The sequence below is a fragment of the Pan paniscus genome, chromosome 8, assembly GCF_029289425.2.
Source record: "Pan paniscus chromosome 8, NHGRI_mPanPan1-v2.0_pri, whole genome shotgun sequence".
Taxonomy (NCBI): Eukaryota; Metazoa; Chordata; class Mammalia; order Primates; family Hominidae; genus Pan; species Pan paniscus.
The window spans coordinates 106,510,222-106,530,681 of NC_073257.2; the positions used below are offsets into that span (position 1 = coordinate 106,510,222).

General features: G+C 38.6%; 1 protein-coding gene across 5 annotated transcripts in view; it reads left to right on the plus strand.

Annotated features, from left to right (window-relative positions):
• TBC1D12 (TBC1 domain family member 12) overlaps nt 1-20,460 on the plus strand; it is a 136,283-nt gene that overhangs the window by 82,219 nt on the left and 33,604 nt on the right. For all 5 annotated transcript variants that reach the window (XM_034931130.3, XM_024930489.4, XM_055093163.2 and 2 more), the window contains 3 exons: nt 11,975-12,057; nt 15,678-15,795; nt 18,855-18,961. In XM_034931130.3, the coding sequence (XP_034787021.1) occupies nt 11,975-12,057; nt 15,678-15,795; nt 18,855-18,961 (308 nt within the window). The remainder of the gene's footprint in view (nt 1-11,974; nt 12,058-15,677; nt 15,796-18,854; nt 18,962-20,460) is intronic.

Genomic DNA, 20,460 nt, shown 5'->3' on the forward strand with positions numbered 1-20,460 from the left:
ATCTTAGTGTATCTTCTGGATAACTTGCTGCAGCTTCCCCATCAGCACTTGCTGCTTCATCTTTTACTTCTATGTGTGTAAACAGCTTTTTTCCTTAAACTTCATTAACTAATCTCTGCTAGATTCCAGCTTTTCTTCTGTAACTTCTTCACTTCTCACCCTTCATAGAATTGAAGAGAGTTAGGGCCTTGCTATGGAGTGGACTTTGGCTTATGCAAATGTTGTGGCTGGTTTGGTCTTTTATCTAGACCACTCACACTTTCTCAGCAATAAGGCTGTTTTGCTTTCTTATCATTTGTGTGTTCATTGATTAGCACTTTTAATTTCCTTCAAGAACTTTACCATTACATTCTCCACTTGCCTAACTGGCTGAAGAGGCCAAGTTTTGGCCTATCTTGGCTTTTTTTTTTAATTTCATTTTTATTTTGTGTGGGTACGTAGTAGATAAATATATTTATGGGATAAATGAGATACTTTGATACAGGCATGCAAGTGCATAATAATCACATCATCGTAAATGAGGTGTCCATCCCCTTGAGCATTTATTCTTTGTGTAATAAACAATCCAATTATAATCTTTTAGTTATTTTTATTTTCTCGTTTTTCTTTTTGTTTTCCAAATTTTATGTTAGGTTCCAGGGTACATCTGAAGGTTTATTACATAGGTAAACTCATGTCATGGGGGTTTGTTGTACAGATTATTTTATCACCCAGGAATTAAGCCCAGTATCCAATCGTTATCTTTTCTGCTCCTCTCCCTCCTCCCACCCTCCACCCTTAAAGTAGACCCCAGTGTCCGTTGTTCCTTCTTTGTGTTCAGAAGTTCTCATCATTTAGCTCTCACTTGTGAGTGAGAACATGTGGTATTTGGTTTTCTGTTCCTGCATTAGTTTGTGGAAGATAATAGCCTCTGGCTCCATCAATGGTTCCCGCTTTTGTTCCTGCAAAGGACATGATCTTGTTCTTTTTTATGGCTACAGGGTTATTTTTAAATGTACAATTACATTATTATTGACTATAGTCACCTTGTTGTACTATCAAATACTAGGTCTTATTCATTCTGGGTTTTTTTTTTTTTGAGACGGAGTTTTGCTCTTATTGCCCAGGCTGGGGTATAATGACACGATCATGGCTTACTGCGATCTCTGCCTCCCAGGTTCAAGCAATTCTCCTGCCTCAGCCTCCCGAGTAGCTGGGATTATAGGCAGGCACCACCATGTCTGGCTGATTTTGTATTTTTAGTAGAGATGGGATTTTTCCATGTTGGTCAGGCTGGTTGTGAACTCCCGACCTCAGGTGATCCGCCCACCTCAGCCTCCCAAAGTGCTAGGATTACAGGCATGAGCCACGGTGCCTGGCCCATTCTTTCTATTTTTTAAAATCTATTAACCATCCCCACTTTCTCCCTGCCCCACTACTGTCCTTCCCAGCCTTAGGTAACCATGTTTCTACTCTCTATCTCTGTGATTTCAATTGTTTTAATTTTTAGCTCTACAAATAAGTGAGAACATGTGATATTTTTCTGTGCCTGGCTATTTACTTAACATCATGATTTCCATTTCCATCCATATTGTTGCAAATGACAGGCTCTCATTCCTTTTTGTGGATGAATAATACTCCATTGTCTATATGAACCACATATTCTTTTTTTTTTTTTTTTTTTTTTTTTTGAGTCAGAGTCTCACTGTGTCTTCCAGGCTGGAGTACAGTGGCACGATCTTGGCTCACTGCAGCCTCCACCTCCCGTGAACCACATTTTCTTTACCCACTCATCTGTTGATGGACACAGGTTGCTTCCAAATCTTGGCTACTGTGAATAGTGCAGCAATAAACAGGGAGTGCAGATATTTCTTTGATGTTCTGATTGCCTTTCTTTTGGGTATATACCTAGCAGTGGGATTGCTGGATCATATGGTAGCTCTATTTTTAGTTTTTTTAGGAACCTCCAAACTGTTCACCATAGTGGTTGTACTAATTTCCATTACCACCAACAGTGTACAACAGTTCCCTTTTCCCCATGTCCTCTTCAGCATTTGATATTGCCTGTTTGATAAAAGTCATTTTAACTAGGTTGAGATGATATTTCATTGTAATTTTGATTTGCATTTCTCTGATCAGTGATGTTGAGCACCTTTGAATATGGCTGTTTGCCATTTGTATGTCTTCTTTTGAGAAATGTCTATTCAAATATTTTACCTATTTTTAAATTGGATTGTTAGCTTTATCCCTGTGGATATATAAGCTTGAGCTCCTTATATATTCTAGTTATTATATTAATCCCTTGTCAGACAGGTAGTTTGCACATATTTTCTCTCATTCTGTTTATTGGTTTTGTTTTTGTTTGTTTGTTTGTCTTGCTGTGCAAAACATTTTTAACTTGATGTGATCTCATTTGTTCATTTATGCTATGGCTGCCTGTGCTTGTGAGGTATTAATCAAGAAATCTTTGCCCAGTCCAGTGTCCTGGAGAGTTTCCCCAGTGTTTTCTTCTGGTAGTTTCATAGTTTGAGATCTTACAGTTAAGTCTTTAATGTATTTTGATTTGATTTTTGTACATGGTGAGAGATAGGGGTCTAGTTTTACTCTTCTGCACATGATAATCCAAATTTCCCAGTATCATTTATTGAAGAGACTGTTTTTTCTCAAATGTATATTCTTGGCACCTTTGTCAAAAATGACAGATTATCAGTAGATATATGGATTTGTTTCTGGGTTCTCTGTTCTGTTCCATTGGTTTATGTGTCTATTTTTATCCCAGTACCATGCTGTTTTGGTTACTGTAGCTCTGTAGTATAATTTGAAGTCAGATAATGTGATTTATCCAGTTTTGTTTTTTGTTTCTTTTGTTTTTTTTTTTTTTTGAGGTGGAGTTTCGCTCTTGTTGCTCAGGCTGGAATGCAGTGGCATGATCTCCGGCTCACCGCAACCTCTACCTCCTGGGTTCAAGTGATTCTCCTGCCTCAGCCTCCCAGCAGCTGGGATTACAGGCCACCACACCCAGCTAATTTTGTATTTTTAGTAGAGACGGGGTTTCTCCATGTTGGTCAGGGTGGTCTCGAACTCCCAGCCTCAGGTGATCCACCTGCCTCAGCCTCCCAAAGTGCTGGGATTACAGGCGTGAGGCACCACGCCTGGCCAGTTTTGTTCTTTTTGCTCAAAATAGCTTTGGCTATTCTTGGACTTTTTTGGTTGCATATAAATTTTAGGATTGTTTTTTCTATTTCTGTGAAGAATATCATTGGTATTTTGATAGGGTTTGCATTGAATGTGTAGATTGCTTAGGGTATTATGGACATTTTAACAATGTTGATTCTTCCAATCCATGAACATGGAATATTTTTCCATTTTTTGGTGTCCTCTTCAATTTCTTTTATCAGTGTTTTTACAGTTGTTATTGTTTTAAGTAAAAGAAGACCTTTTACTTCTTTGGTTAATTCCTAGGTATTTAATTTTATTTGTGGCTATTATAAATGGGATTACTTTTTTATTTTTTAGATTGTTCAGTGTTGGCATGTAGAAATGTTACTGATTTTTGTCTGTTGATTTTTTATCCTGCAACTTTACTGAATTTGTTTATCATTTTTAATAGTTTTTTGGCAGAGTCTTTGGACTTTTGCAAATATAAGATTATCTCATCTGCAAGGATAATTTGATTTCTTCCTTTACAATTTGGATACCCTTTATTTCCTTCTCTTGTCTGATTGCTCTAGCTAGGACTTGCAATACTATGTTGAATAACAGTGGTGAAAATCTGCAGCCTTGTTTTGTTCAGATTTTAGAAGAAACGCTTCAGTTTTTTCCCATTAAATATGATACTGCAAGTCTGTTGTATATGGCTTTTATTATTTTGAGGTATGTTCCTTCTGTCCCCAGTGTTTTAGGGCTTTTATTATGAAGGGATGTTGAGTTTTATCAAATGTTTTCTCAGTGTCAGTTGAAATTATATGGTTTTTGTCTTTCTGTTGAGGTGATGTATCACACTGATTGATGTGCATACATTGAAATATACTTACATTACAGGGATAAGGCTCACTTGGTCATGATGAATTATCTTTTCAATGTATTGTTGAATTCAGTTTGCTAGTATTTTGTTGAGGATTTTTGCATCCATGTTTCTCAGGGATATTGGCCTGTAGTTTTCCTTTTTTTTTTTTTTTTTTAGTGTGTCTTTGTCTTGTTTGAGTATCAAGGTAATACTGGCCTCATACAATGAGTTCATAAGAATTCCCTCCTCTATTTTTTGCAGTAATTTGAGTAGGATTGTTGTCAGTTCAATTCTTCTTTAAATGTTTGGTAGAATTCAGCAGTGAAGTCATCAGGTCTTGGGCTTTTCTTTACTGGTAGAGTTTTAATTACAACTCTGTAATTAAATGTTTTGTTCCATTGTGACTTGCTATTGGTCTGTTCAGGTTTTGTATTTCTTCATGGTTCAATCTTGGTAGGTTGTATGTGTCTAGGAATTTATCCATTTTCTCTAGATTTTCCAATTTATCGGCACACAGTTGCTCATAGCAACCACAAACGATCCTTTGAATTTGTGTGGTATCAGTTATAATGTCTCCTTTTTCATCTCTGATTTTACTTATTTGAGTCTTCTTTTTTTCTTAGTCTGGCTAAAGGTTTCTCAATTTTGTTTTTCTTTTCAAAAAACCAACTTTTTGTTTTGTTGATCTTTTGTATTGTTTTCTTTCAATTTCATTTATTTGTGCTCTTTTTCTTTTTTCTTCTTCTTCTTTTTTTTTTTTTTTTTTGTTATTGTTGAACATGGTCTCACTTTGTCACCCAGGCTGGAGTACATTGGCATGAATATGACTTACTGCAGCCTTGACCTCCTAGGCTTAGGCCATCTTCCCACCTCAGCCTCCTGAGTAGCTGGGACTAAAGGCACATGCCACCATGCCCAGCTAATTTTTGGGTTTCTTTTCTTTCACTAATTTTGGATTTGGTTTGCTCTAGCTTTTTTAGTTCCTTAAAATGGTTTTTTTAGGTTGCTTATTTGAAGTTTTTCTTCTTTTTTGATGTAGGCACCTATAGCTATAAATTTCCCTTTTAGTGTTGCTTTTGCTGTATCTCGTAGGTTTTGGTATGTTTTATTTCCATTAACATTTGTTTCAAAATATTTTTAAATTTCCTTCCTAATTCCTTCATTGACCCACTGGTCATTCAGGAGGATATTGTTTAATTTGCATGTGTTTGTATAGTTTACAAAATTCCTCTTGTTATTGATTTCTAGTTTTATTCCATTGTGATTGGAGAAGATGCTTGATATTATCTCATTTTTTTGAATGTTTTAAGACTTGGTTTGTTTTTAACTAAGGAAGCAACATGTGGTCTATCCTTGAAAATGATCCATGTGCTGAGGAGAAGAATGCATATTCAGCCATTGGATGAAGTATTTTGTTAATATTCTATTAGGTCTGTTTGTTCTATAGAGCAAATTAAGTCCAATGTTTCTTTGTTGATTTTCTATCTGGAAGATATGCTGAGTGCTGAGAGTGGTGTGTTGAAGTCTCTGACTATTATCGTATTGAGGTGCATCTTTCTTTTTAGCTCTAATAATATTTGCTTTATATACATGGGTGCTCCAGTGTTGGGTGCATATAGATTTACAATTGTCATATCCTCTTGCTGAATTGACCCCTTTATCATTATATAATGACCTTCTTTGTCTCTTTTTATAGTTTTTGTCTTGAAGTCTATTATGTCTGACATAAGTATAGCGACTCTTTCTCCTTTTTGGTGTCCATTGGCATGGAATATCTTTTTCTCTACCTTTCTTTTCAGTCTAAATATGTCTTTATAGGTGAAGGGTGTTTCTTGAAGGCATCATATCATTGGGTCTTTTTTTTTTTTTTAAATCTATTCAGTTACTCTATCTTTTTTGATTGGAGAGTTTAGTCCATTTACATTCAGTGTTATTGGTAAGTAAGAACTTACTCTTGCCATTTTGTTATTTGTTTTCTGTTTGTTATGTGGTCTTCTCTTCTTTCGTTCCTTCCAGTCTTTCTTTTAGTGAAAGTGATTTTTTTTTTTGGTGGTATGATTTAATTTCTTGCTTTTTATTTTGTGTTATTTGTCATATTTTTTTTATTTGAGGTTACCATGTGGCTTGCAAATACTACCTTATAACCCATTATTTTAAACTGATGACAACATTGATTGCATAAGCAAACAAACTAGCAAAAAGAAAACTAATAAAAACTTTACACTTCAACCTCATCCTCCTGCTTTTTTGTTGTTTCACTTTTTTAAAAAAACTTTTTCTTGTTTCTTTTTTTTAACTTCTGTTGTTTCTCTTTTTTTTTTTTTTTTTTTTTTTGAGACAAGGTCTTGCTCTGTCACCCCAGCTGGAGTGCAGTGGTACAGTCATCGCTGACTGTGGCCTCTATCTCCCGCGATCAGTTGATCCACCCACCTCAGACTCCCGAGTAGCTGGGACTACAGGTGCATGCCACCATACCCAGCTGGGTTTTTTTTGTTTTTTTAGTAAAGATGAAGTCTTGCTGTGTTGCCCAGGCTGATCTTGAACTCTTGGGCATGAGCAATTCTGCCATGGCCTCCCAAAGTGCTGGGATTATAGATGGGAGCCACCATAATGGCTGACTTGTTGTTAGTCTTTATGTCTTATTTTACTGCCTATGTCTTGAAAAGCTGTTTCAGGTATTATTTTTTATTGGTTCATCGTTTAATCTTTCTACTTAAGAGTAGGCTGGGCACAGTGGCTTACGACTGTAATCCCAGCACTTTGGAAGGCTGAGGCAGGTGAATCACTTGAGGTCCGGAGTTCCAGGCTAGCCTGGCCAACATGGTGAAACCCTGTCCCTACTAAAACAATACAAAAATTAGCCGGCTATGGTGGCACGTGCCTGTAATCTCAGCTACTTGGGAGACTGAGGCAGGAGAATCGCTTCAACATGGGAGGCGGAGGCTGCAGTGAGCTGAGATTGCACCACTGGGTATTGCTGTTTGTTATTCAGGGCCCAAGGGGTCTTTTTTTTTTTTTTTTTTTTTTTTGAGATGCAGTCTCGCACTGTAGCCCAGGCTGGAGTGCAGTGGTGCGATCTTGGCTCACTGCAACCTCCGCCTCCTGGGTTCAAGCAATTCTCCTGCCTCAGCCTCCCGAGTAGCTGGGCTTACAGGCACATGCCACCACACCCGGCTAATTTTTTGTATTTTTGGTAGAGATGGGGTTTTACCATGTTGGCCAGGCTGGTCTCGAACTCCTGACCTCAAGTAATTTGCCTGCTTCCACCTTCCAAAGTGCTGGGATTACAGGTGTGAGCTACCGGCCCGGCCTCCAAGGGGTCTTTAGTCAGCATGTGATGAATCCTGCCAGGGCTGGATTCTTTCTTTCAAGGCAGCAGGTTCACTTCTATTCTAGGGTGTCTCTAGAAATGTCATCCAGGAGCTAGGACCTGAGATGGGGGCCTCACCACTGCCTGGTGCCCTATCCTACTGTGGCTGAGCTGGTATCTAAGATGCAAGACAAAGTCCTCTTTACCCTTCTTTCTCCTCTCCTCAAGTGGAAGAAGAAAGGAGTTACTTTAGTTGCTGCAAGCTTCACTACCTGGGATTGAGAGGGGAGTGGCGTAAGCACTCCCCCAAATGTCCTGTCTGGTGTCTCACTGTGTCATCTACTGCCCCAGTCCACCGGCTCTAAGCCCAGCATAGCATCAGGACCTGCCTAAGAATTGCAGTCCTTGTGTCCTAGACTGTCTTTCAAGTTCACTTAGGATCCCAGAGCACTTTAACCTGTGATTGCGAGGCTTGCCGAAACTCAAGTTTCAGCTGCTGGGATGGGCGCTTCCCCTCTGGCTAGTGCTGTTCAAAATGCTCCCTCCATGGGCAGGTGCTGGCTGAGTTCAGCATGATTTTGCTTTCCATGTGCTAGGGCAGCATTAAGTTCAATGCAAAGTTCCTCAGTCACTGTGTTGTTCCTCCCCTGAGTGCATGGGTTCTGTCTCCTAGCCAAGAAGCCACTGCCAGGGGTTGGGGGAGGGGTGTTGTTGGCAATTTAAGACTGTCTTTCCTACCCTCTGCAATGCCTCTTTCAGCGATACGAAGTTAAAACTAGGTACTGTGATTGCTCACCTGATTTGTGGTTCTCATGAAGGTGCTTATTTGTGTGCAGATAGTTAAAATTTGGTGTTCCTGCAGGGTGGACAACTGGTGCAGGCTTCTATTCTGCCATCTTTCTTCACCCCCCTATCCTGGCTTTTGGCATGCCTTCCTCATTAAGCTTACTCATTTATTTCTGGCTTTTGATTTTAAATTGAGAGATATGGGACTCTTCTTTTCACTTAGATGTCATTGTAGAGTTATTAATTGGCCTAATTTCAATGTTGTATCCCAAGAAATAGGGATGCCTGAAGAGATAGAGAGAGATGGGAATGGTCAGTCTGTGGAGCAGTAAGACACACATGTTTGCCTTGGCACACAAATTTGCCATCTTATATTAGCACTGTGTGTGGTGTCCTAAAACAATGAGAATAGTAACAACAAAAATCACCTATCACAGATCACCATAACAGATACAATGATAATGAAATAGTTTGAAATATTGCAAGAATTGGCTGGGTGCGGTGGCTCACCCCTGTAATCCCAGAACTTTGGGAGGCCGGAGCAGGCAGATCACCTGAGGTCAGGAGTTTGAGACCAGCCTGACTAACATGGTGAAACTCCATCTCTACTAAAATTACCAAAAAATGTAGCCAGGCATGATGGCAGGCACCTGTAACCCCAGTTACTTAAGAGGCTGACGCAGGAGAATTGCTTGAAACCAACTGGGAGGTGGAGGTTACAGTGAGCCAAGATTGCGCCTTTGCACTCCAGCCTAGGTGACAAGAGTGAAACTCTGTTTCAAAAGAAAAAAAAAAAGAAATATTGCAAGAATTACTGTAATGTGATACAGAGACACACAATGAGCACATTGTTAGAAAAATGGCACCCATAGACTTGCTTGACATTAGGGTTGCTACAAACCTTCAATATGTAAAAAATGCAATATTTGCAAAATGTAATAAAGCAAATCACAGTATAGTAAGGTATGCCTATAGTGTATTTATAACAGCTATTTTATCATCCTTGTGTTATAATCCTATTATCTGTGACATTTTTATATTGTGACTGTTGATTAATTTTTCTTCTCATTATGCATTATATTTTTCTGCTTCACATCTCTGTTTTTATTGAATGTCAGACATTGTGGTTTACATAGGTGGATGCTGGACTTTTTTGTGTGTTCTTTTAGATACTTTTTGGCTTTAGTCTGGTTTGCAGTTTTTTGGAAATGGTTTGATCTTTTTGACCTAATCTTTGTTGGAGTGGTTCCAGAATAGCTTTTAGTTTAGGAGTAATTTGTCCTCACTACTGAGGCATTATTCTTCTAAGCACTCTACCTAGTACTCTTACCTATCAGGAGGTCTTTCCACTCTGGCTGGTCTTGTGTGAACTTTAAGAATGTCCTATTTTTTTTTTCTCTGGTGGTTCTTTCTCTGGCCGTAGTTAATCACACACATGCGCAGATCAGTACTCAGCCAAAACCTTGAGAGGACTCTCTGCCGCTCCCTTCTTTTCTGGTTTTCTGGTTTGTAACTTTTAGCTGTCTTGGACTCTCCAACTGTAAACTTTCTCCTCACCTTAGGATTGATGGACCACTGAGACCTGGAAATGTCAGGTACTTGTAGGGTTACCTTGCTTATTTCTTTTCTCTTAAAGATCACTTTCTTGTGCTGCCCAGTGTCTGTTGTCTGGAAACTATAGTTTAATATATTGTGTCCATTTTCTAATGATTTAAGGGGAAAGGGTAAACCTGGTTTCTTTTATTCCATTATGGCCTGAAGCAGAAGTCTTAACTTTTATTCCTCCCTCCTACAACCTACCAGATCAACTGACTAATTTGAGAAGAGGAGGTAGAATTTATAATTTGAAAATTTGTCACATACCTTTTTCCACACTAGCCTGTTGAAAAGAAAAGACTGACTCCTAAAACTGGACACTATTATGATTATATTTGGATAAGTGATAATATACCAGTGTATTTCTTTTTGCATTTTTTATATCTAAATCACTGACTCTGTGAAGCCATTGATTTGATAAACCAAAATACGGTGTAGTAGTTACCCTTTTTTGGCGGTTTTGCTTAAGGCAATTTCAGTTACCTGTACTCAGCTGTGGTTTGAAAACATTAAGTGGAAAATTCCAGAAATAACTTTTAATTTTTAAATTGCGTGCCATTCTGAGTAGCATGATGAAATCTCACTGTCCTGCTCCATCCTGCTAGGGACACGAGTTCAGTTTATCTGCACTATATACACTACCCACCTGGTAGTTCAGTTAGTAACCTTCTTGGTTGTCAGATCGACTGTTGGTGATACCACAGCGCTTGTGTTCAAAGAACCCTTATTTTATTAGTAATGCCCCCAAAGCTTAAGGGTAGTGGTGCTGACAATTCAAATATGCCAAAGAGAAGCTGTAAAGTTCCTCCTTTAAGCAAAAAGGTGAAAGTTCTCAAATTAATAAGAAAAAAAAATCATATGCTGAAGTTGCTAAGATCTGTGGTAAGAATCAGTTTCCTATCCATGAAATTGTGAAGAATGAAAAAGAAATTTATGCTAGTGTTACTGTTGCACCTTAAATTGCAAAAGTTACTACCATAGAGCACAGTGTTCAGTTATGATTGAAAAGACATTAAATTTATGGGTGGAAGATATGAACAAAAATGTGTTCCAATTGATGGCAACATATTGTGCTGGGTTAACTTAATCTCAATTAAATTAAACTTTATCGTAGTTATGTATGTATAGGAAAAAACGTGGTATATATAGGGTTTGTTACTGTCTGAGGTTTCAGGCATCCACTGGAGGTCTTGGAACATAACTCCTAAGGATAAGGGGGGACTACTATGTATGCAAATGATGGATGATCCAGTTTTTTAGTTAAAATGTTGTCTTAAAACTCTAATTAGTGGAAAGCAGTTTGACAGTTTATTGTAAAGGTATATCCACACTTACTATATAACCCAAGACTTTTGTTTAAGGGAAATGAAAGCAAATGTCTACACAAAAACTCGATGTTAATTTTTATAGTAGTTTCATTAATAATGGCCCCAATCTGGAAACAATCCAAGTGTCCACCCACATGGATAAATGGAATACTACTCAGCAATTAAAAGGAATACATTACTAATACAACAACATGAATGATTTTCAAAACTGTGCTGAGCAAAAGAAGCCAGACATTAGTCCTTCAATGTAAATTAAAAACAAAAAAAGCCAGACACAAGAGTCTATAAAATTCTTGAAGAGGAAACAAATTAATCTATAGTGATAGAAATCAAAGAAGGAATTTTGTGAGGGGTACCACAAGGAAACTTAGTGGAATGATGGGAATGTTCTATATCTTAATTGGTTAGTTAGCTGCACAGGTATATACATTTGTCAAGACTCATCAAACTACTCTTAAAATATGTTTATTCATTTTATTATATGAAAATTATATCTGAAAAAAGTTGACTAGAGAAAACTCTAGTAAGTGAGTTTAACAAATAACCTAAAAATATTGACTGAAATCTGAAATGGACTGGGCTCAGTGGCTCACACCTGTAATCCCAGCACTTTGGGAGGCTGAGTCAGGAGGATTGCTTCAACCCAGGAGTTTGAGACTAGCCTGAGCAACATAGTGAGACCCCATCTCTATTTTTTAAAATCTGAAATGTTTAAATATATACCAACTTATATACACATGACATAGAACTACACACACACACACACACACACACACACACCACATATTAACAACCTGGATTCTGATTCTGTTCTAAAATGCACAGTTCTTTTCAGCCTTTCACTTCCTTAATGTATGAAATGAGGTTAGTTTAGAAATTCTTTGCATCTGGGTGTAAAAACAAATAAGTTAGTAAGTTTAAAGTTAATCTTTTAAAAATTGTCTCGACTTAATTAATTTTTTTTCCCAGAAATCTTCCTGCCAAATCTGTGGAAGAAGCTTTACGTCACCGACAAGAATACGATGAGATGGTGGCTGAGGCTAAAAAACGAGGTATAAAATTTAACTCCAAATGCTATAATTTTCTGATTTTAATAAGAAGATGGATGGTAAAATTCATCAAGTCTGTCTTCAAGATGATACTGAATTCTTTTTTTTATTTCTTTTTTCGTTTCTTTTTTGAGTCTTGCTCTGTTGCCCAGCCTGGTATGCAGTAATGCAGTCACAGCTCACTGTAGCCTGACCTTCCAGGCTCAAGCAGTCCTTTTACCTCTCAGCCTCCCAAGTAGCTGGGACCACAGGCACGTGCCACCATGCTTGGCTAGTTTTTTGTATTGTTTGTAGAGATGAGGTTTTACCATGTTGCCCATGCTTTTATTTTTCTCTACTATTTTTATAATTAAGTTTGTTCTAAAGGAGGAATAAAATGACATACCAGGATCATAGTTTTTCTGCATGTACTTTTACAGAATAGGAGGAATCTTGAAATTACAGTCATAAAACTTGGACTTCTACTATCTTAGTTTATAAATAAAGATAATAATTCATGAATCTATTAATGAATTTCACTTTTTACCATTTTTATATTTTATAATTAATTTCTATATAATTAAATTTTATAATTTAATAATTTTAACTTTCTATATGGCTGTGAGAATATGATTTGAAACTCAAAATTTTTTTGTGACTTACAGAGTCTCTCTAGAGGCCCAATTGTGTCATTTGATTAGGTGCATAAAAGTATACTCTTGTGTGTATAAATTTACATATTCATTCATTCTCTTTTCCAACCAAAAAAATAATGTCAGGATAATTTAACAGTGTTTATTTCCTGACAATTGTTATTTCAGGATAAACATACATTTTTAGAAGATATTACACAGCTGTATACATTTTTAGACTTAACATCTAACACCTTATTAACAACTGATATTTTTTCCTTTGACTTAAGTTAATGGACCGTTATAATAGTATACAGTTCTGCTTTATGGTGCTATTTTGGAATTGAAGTTACTTCTTTAATGTTAAGTAAACATAGGATATATAAGGCTAGTTATATTGTTCTAGAAGGTATTTAAACATTAGTTGAGTGTATTTTACTATACAGAATTCGAAATATTTCTGACATATCCAATTAAGTATTTATCTATTTATTACTTATTTTTATTTTTTTGAGACAGGGTCTTGCTCTGTCACCCAGGCTAGAGTGCAGTGATGCGAACTTGGCTCACTGCAGCCTCAATCTCCCAGGCTCAGGAGATCCTCTCACCTCAGCCTCCCAAGTAGCTGGGACCATAGGCGTGCACCACCACGCCCAGTTAATTTTTGTATTTTTTTGTGGAGACAGGTTTCGCCATATAGGCCAGGCTAGTCTTAAACTCCTGACCTCAAGTGATCCACCCACCCTGGCCTCCCAAAGTGCTGGGATTTCAGGTGTGAGCCACCACATCCAGCCTAAGTTTTTATTTTTTATTATGTATTTATTTATTTTAGAGGCAGGGTCACACTTGTTGCCTAGGCCAGAGTGCAGTGGTACAATTATAGCTCACTGCAGCCTCGAATTCCTGGGCTCAAGCAATCCTCCTGCCTCAGCTTCCCTGGTAGCTGGGATTGCAGGTGCATGCCACCACACCCAGCTCTTTTTTTTTTTTTTGAGACAAAATCTCACTCTGTCACCCAGGCTGGAGTGCAGTGGCGCAATCTCGGCTCACTGCGACCTCCGCTGCCTGGGTTCAAGTGATTCTCCTACCTCAGCCTCCAGAGTGGCGGGGATTATAGGTGCCCGCCACCAGGCCCGGCTAATTTTTGTATTTTTAATGGAGACGGGGTTTTGCCATGTTGGCCAGGCTGGTCTCGAACTCTTGACCTCAAGTGATCCACCTGCCTTGGCCACCCAAAGTGCCGGAATTACAGGCGTGAGCCACCATGCCCAGCCCCAGCTCATTTTTTAGAAGTTATTTTGTAGAGATGATGTATCTCTATGTTGCCCAGGCTGGTCTCAAACTCCTGGCCTCAAGCAATTCTCCCACCTGGGCCTCCCCAGAGCGTTGAGATTATAGGCATGAACCACTGTGCCTGGCTCCAGTTAAGTTTTTATTAATTTTAAAATTTTTACTATATGATTGCTATGTAAGATAACTATTGGTACTGGATGATCTTAAAAGCATGGTATGATAGGGATAATATTGAACTGAGGAATCAGAAGGCCACAGCTTTAACCTTGTTTGATACTACCTTGGTGTGATACTCTGAACAGGCCTGATGTTAGTTTTCTCATGCGTAACATGTGAGAGGCAGGTCAGCTTAATCAGGGCTTTGAAGCTTCTCTTTCATCATTTTTTGTTGTTGTTGGTAAAGCAGTGGAACATTCTCCCAAGAAATCTTATATAGAATATGAATACATAAAACAAATAAAAGAAAGTAGAGATTGTCGGCCAGATGCGGTAGCTCACGCCTATAACCCCAGCACTTCGGGAGGCTAAGGCAGGCAGATCGTGAGGTCAGGTGTTTGAGACCAGCCTGGCCAGCATGGTGAAACTCTGTCTCTACTAAAAATACAAAAAATTAGCTGGGCATGGTGGTGTGACCCTGTAATGCCAGCTACTGGAGAGGCTGAGGCAGGAGAATTGCTTGATCCCGGGAGGTAGAGGTTGCAGTGAGCAGAGATCGCACCACTGCACTGCAGCCTGGGCAACAGAGCGAGACTCTGTTTCAAAAAAAGAAGAAAGAAAGAAAGAAAGTAGAGATTGTTTACTTGGCCTTCTGCTTGCCCCTCAAGATGGTCTGAGGCATATCTGAAAAAACAATTTGAAAACAGTTTGGCTAGCTGGTCTCTGACATCCTCACTGGTTCTAAAATTACATAAAGTTTTGATTTATGACTCACTTTCGTCTGTATTTGAGACATCTCTTCTTCTGAAATTGTCACCTTTGATTTTCAGAGAGATATTTTCTTCCTCTAACTTTTGCCTCAGAATCTAAGAGATGTACTGTTAATATATGTGTTTTGGGGGACATTTTAAAATTTCAAACTAGTAAAGTGAAACACCATATTAAAAAGAGTTATTATACTAATAATGCTACTGACAAAACCATTTTGGAATGTCATGTGGGTTATGTCAGAAAATTTATAAACCCTTGTAGGAAAAATGGGCATTGGTTAGTTGCCCACAGTTGTTTGTTTTTTATATAGTTAATTCATAAGAAATTTGACTTCATAGATTTAGTGTAAATAGAAATATGTGATAAAGTAATCTACTTAAATTATTTTTCTGACCTTTTATTCCACTTACTTTTATAGTAGAACAGGAGATGTTATTTTAAAATTATGTTAACAACTGGGCATGGTGGCACACATGTGTAGTCCAAGCTGTTCAGAAAGTTGAGATATGAGGATTTATTTAAGTCCAGGAGTTCAAGGCCACCTGAGCAACGTGGCGAGGCCCATCTCTAAAAAAAGAGAAAACAAAGAATAGAAAATTATGTTAATCAAGTTCATTTACTTTCACTTTTTCCCTCCCTTTCTTTCCCTGTCCCTCCCTCCCTTATTTCCTTCCTTCCTCTTATGATAATATTCTTTTTGAGAAAGTCTATTTTGTAGAGTTTAGGTAAATGGAGAAGAGGATTTTGATCTAGCTTATTTGTATTGAAATAATTTTTACTCGTTTAAAACAGAAATTAAGGAAGCACATAAAAGAAAAAGAATCATGAAAGAACGATTTAAGCAGGAAGAAAATATTGCAAGTGCAATGGTAATTTGGATCAATGAAATACTGCCCAATTGGGAAGTAATGTAAGTAAGCAGACTTCTCCTAAATTCCCATTTGTCTCCGAAGATCTCATGTTTCTTTCTTTTTTTTAAAATTTATTGTTATTATACTTTAAGTTTTAGGGTACATGTGCACAATGTGCAGGTTAGTTACATATGTATACATGTGCCATGCTGGTGCGCTGAGATCTCATGTTTCTGATTCTGTATTTTTATTATTTCCAGCATATATTTTATGCTTTGGCTAAATTATACTATTAATTAATGCCTGAAAATTTCCATATTTGCATCTGTGCCTTTGCTTTTGTAAATCCCTCAGTGTCTACCACCTACTTCCCTTACTGACCATCCTCTGTGTCGGCTAAATCTTTTTTTTTTTTTTTTTTTTTTTGAGACGGAGTCTCGCTCTGTCACCCAGGCTGGAGTGCAGTGGCGTGGTCTCCGCTCACTGCAAGCTCCGCCTCCCGGGTTCACACCATTCTCTGGCCTCAGCCTCCCGAGTAGCTGGGACTACAGGCGCCTGCCACCGCGCCTGGCTAATTTTTTTTTTTTTGTATTTTTAGTGGAGATGGGGTTTCACCATGGTGTCTGCTAAATCTTACCTATCCTTTGGGACCCAACTGAAATGCTAATTGATTTATGAAACTTTTAATGTCTTTGGTTACTGTGTTTTCTTTTTTTTTTTTTTTTTTCTGAGACGGAGTCTCGCTCTTTTGCCCAGGCTAGAGTGCAGTGGCACAATCTCGGCTCACTGCAAGCTCCGCCTCCCGGGTTCATGCCATTCTCCCACCTCAGCCTCCCGAGTAGCTGGGACTACAGGCACTCGCCACCACGCCCTGCTAATTTTTTGTATTTTTAGTAGAGACGGGGTTTCACCATTCACAGGATGGTCTCGATCTCCTGACCTTGTGATCTGCCTGCCTCGGCCTCCCCAAGTGCTGAGATTACAGGCGTGAGCCACCGTGCCCAGCCTAGTTACTGTATTTTCTTAATGCTAACATACCATCAATTGTAAGACGCACTATTGATGTAATAGCAGTTATTTGGAAAGAGAATATTAAATATATAAATGTATTAGAAGATGCACTTATTAATGTTAAAATGATTTTTAAAGTGTTTATCTCATAATCAAGGAAATATGTATGATCTTTCCCTTATGTAAATGTCCCATCATCATACTTTGAGACTAATATACTTATCTTGCCTTTGCATTTATTTATTCATTTTTAAGTTATTTTGCCAGCATCTTTTTAATGATAAATAATAATTGTATATATTTATATGGTACAGTGTGATTTGTTTTTTTGTTTTTGTTTTTGTTTTGTTTTGAGACAGAGTCTCCCTCTGTCACCCAGGCTGGAGTGCAGTGGCGCGATCTCAGCTCACTGCAACCTCTACCTCCTGGATTCAGACGATTCTTATGCCTTAGTCTCCCTAGTAGCAGGGACTACAGGCATCTGCCACCATACCCGGCTAATTGTTTTGTATATTTAGTAGAAACAGGGCTTCACCATATTGGCCAGGCTAGTCTCAAACTCCTGGCCTCAAGTGATCAGCCTGCCTTGACTTCCCAAAGTGCTGGAATTATAGGTGTGAGCCACTGCACCCTACCGTGATGTGTTTTTTGAGGGTTTTTTTTTTTTTTCAAGACGAGGTCTCACTCTGTTGCCCAGGCTGGGGTGTAGTGGCGAGATCAAGGCTCACCGCAACCCCGACCTCCCTGGGCTCAGGTGATCCTCCTGCCTCAGCCTCCTGAGTAGCTGGGACTACAGGTATGTGCCAACACGTCCAGCTAAGTTTTGTATTTTTTTTATAGATATGGGGTCTCACTGTGTTGCCCAGGCTGGTCTCGAACTTTTGGGTTCAAGCAATCTGCCTGCCTTGGCCTCTCAAAGTGCTAGGATTACAGGTGTGAGCCACCTGCCTGGTGCAATGTGATGTTTTGGTATATGTTTACATTATGGAATGATTAAATCAAGCTAATTAAAACATCCATCAGCTCACGTATTTCTCAGTATTTTGTGGTAAAACATTTAAAATCTGCTCATTTAGCAATTTTGAAACATACAGTTCATTAGTATTTATTATAGTCACCATTCTATGTAATAGGTCACTAACACTTATTTCTTCTAACGGAAGTTTGTACCCTTTGATCAACATCTCACCTTTCTCCATTCACTTTACTCCCCGCTCCCCGGCCATAACCACCATTCTACCCCCTACTTTTATGAGATTGATTTTTTTGGATTCCACATATAAGTGAGGTTATGTGTTGATTTTTCTGTGCCTGCTTTATTTCACGTGGCACAATATCCTACAGGTTCATCTGTGTTGTTGCAAATGACAGAATTTCTTTCTTATTGCCTTTTTACATAACATTTTAAAATATGCCTTATCTTCCCTCTCGACTGGAGGGTTGGGGATATCTTCTGCAATGCCTACTGTAGTTTGTACATTGGGAATTTGTTGAATATTGGCACAGTGTGACATATTATCTGAGGCACTTTACATAAGTAATTGCATTTGATTCTTAGAACTTTTATAAGGTGTATGTATTTTTACTCCCATTTATCTCATAAGGAAACTCAAGGTCAGAGAGGTTAAGTGATTTGCCCAAGGTTATACATTTAATTAATGGTTAAACTAGATTGGATCTCAGATCTATCTGACTTTAAAGCCGACAGTTTTTTTTTTAGCAGACTTTACTGCTTCTCAAAAACTAGGGCCTTCCCACTGTAGATTCTTGGTTGTTTTGTTTTTGGTGCTGAATTGGTGATACATTTTTATGTCCCTTTTATCCTGTTTTTTAAATAATTGACTGCATATTTCTGATTCTCTCATTGACATTTATAAAACGCAGTTCCCTTTAGATTACTGTTGCCCCTTTGGGATCCTATACATCTTGTAGGCTGTTGTTGCCTGCAAGCATGAATGCAAAGAAAAGAATGCATTACATACTTAATTCTCTATAGTCCTAAAAATGACTTGATCACTTGGCCATAGACTAAAGATAATCCATCATGCAACTAGTATTTTTGGTATAAAAAGTAACTTTCTCCTTTTTTCTCCTCCTTTAATTCTAGGCGTAGTACAAGAAGAGTTCGAGAATTGTGGTGGCAGGGATTGCCCCCTAGTGTCCGTGGGAAAGTTTGGAGTCTAGCTGTAGGAAATGAACTAAATATCACTCCTGGTTTGTATTCTACGTTCAGTTATTCCCACATGTACAAATAGCCATCTACAGAGTTACATAGCAGATTAGTAGAGTGACCATTAAAATAAATGGCCTTTATCATATATAATGTCATTTTAAAAGCATGCTTCATCCCCCCAAAACCTGTTATGATTTAATAAGTTATTACATTTTATATAAAGATTTATGGTTTTCCCTTTAGTTCACAACTATCAATAATCTTCTTGGCATTCAAATATCAAAAACTTCTGGGATTCTACTTGGCAGTGGATAATAAGTATATACAAGAAAAAAGAAAATAGTCAATTATGAAAAGGCTTCACTTTTATACAGAAAACATAAATACTGGAGGAAGGCTAAAAGTTTCTTTTCCTCCTTCTTTACCTAAACCAGTCATTTTGGGTTTTTTTTTTTTTTATTTAAAAAGTTTAGGCCGGGCGCAGTGGCTCATGCCTGTAATCCCAGCACTTTGGGAGGCCAAGGCAAGTGGATCACCTGAAGTCAGGAGTTCAAGACCAGCCCAGCCAACATAGCGAAACCCTGTCTCTAGTAAAAATACAAAAATTAGCTGGGCATGGTGACACATGCCTGTAATCCCAGCTACTCGGGAGGCTGAGGTGGAAGAATCACTTGAACCCAGGAGGCAGAGGCTGCAGTGAGCCGAGATCACGCCTGTGCACTCCAGCCTGGGCAAAAGAGCGAGACTCTATCTCAAATGAATGAATGAATAAATGAATGAATGAATGAATAAATAAACAAATAAATAATTTTAAAGTTTATAACTTGATTAGCTGCATAAAGAAAAAACTTTAGCCGGGCATGGTGGCTCATGCCTGTAATCCCAGCACTTTGGGAGGCCAAGGCAGGTGGATTGCCTGAGCTCAGGATTTCGAGACCGGCCTGGGCAACACGGTGAAACCCCTTCTCTACTAAAATACGAAAAATTAGTCAGATGTGGCAGCGTGTGCTGGGAGGCTGAGGCAGGAGAATTGCTTGAACCCGGGAGGCGGAGGTTGCGGTGAGCCGAGATCAAGCCACTGCACTCCAGCCTGGGCTACAGAGCGAGACTCTGTCTCAAAAAAAGAAAAAAAAAACCTTTAAAGAACAGAAGAAGAAATAAGACTTTCAAAGAGTTATATTATTTTCTTAAGTTTCTTAAACTTTGGTGGATAGGCGCAAAATGTAGAGTAGTTTGTTTTTGTTTTTGTTTTTGAGATGGAGTCTCGCTCTGTTGCTGTGCTGGAGGGCAGTGGCGCAGTCTCGGCTCACTGTAACCTCCGCCTCCCGGGTTCAAGCGATCCTCCTGCCTCAGCCTCCTGAGTAGCTGGGACTACAGGTGTGTACCACCACGCCTGGCTAATTTTTTGTGTTTTTAGTAGAGATGGGGTTTTGCCATGCTGGCCAGGCTGGTCTCAAACTCCTGGCCTCAAGTGATCCACTTGCCTCAGCCTCCCAAAGTGCTGGGATTACAGGTGTAAGCCACCGTGCCTGGCTTGCAG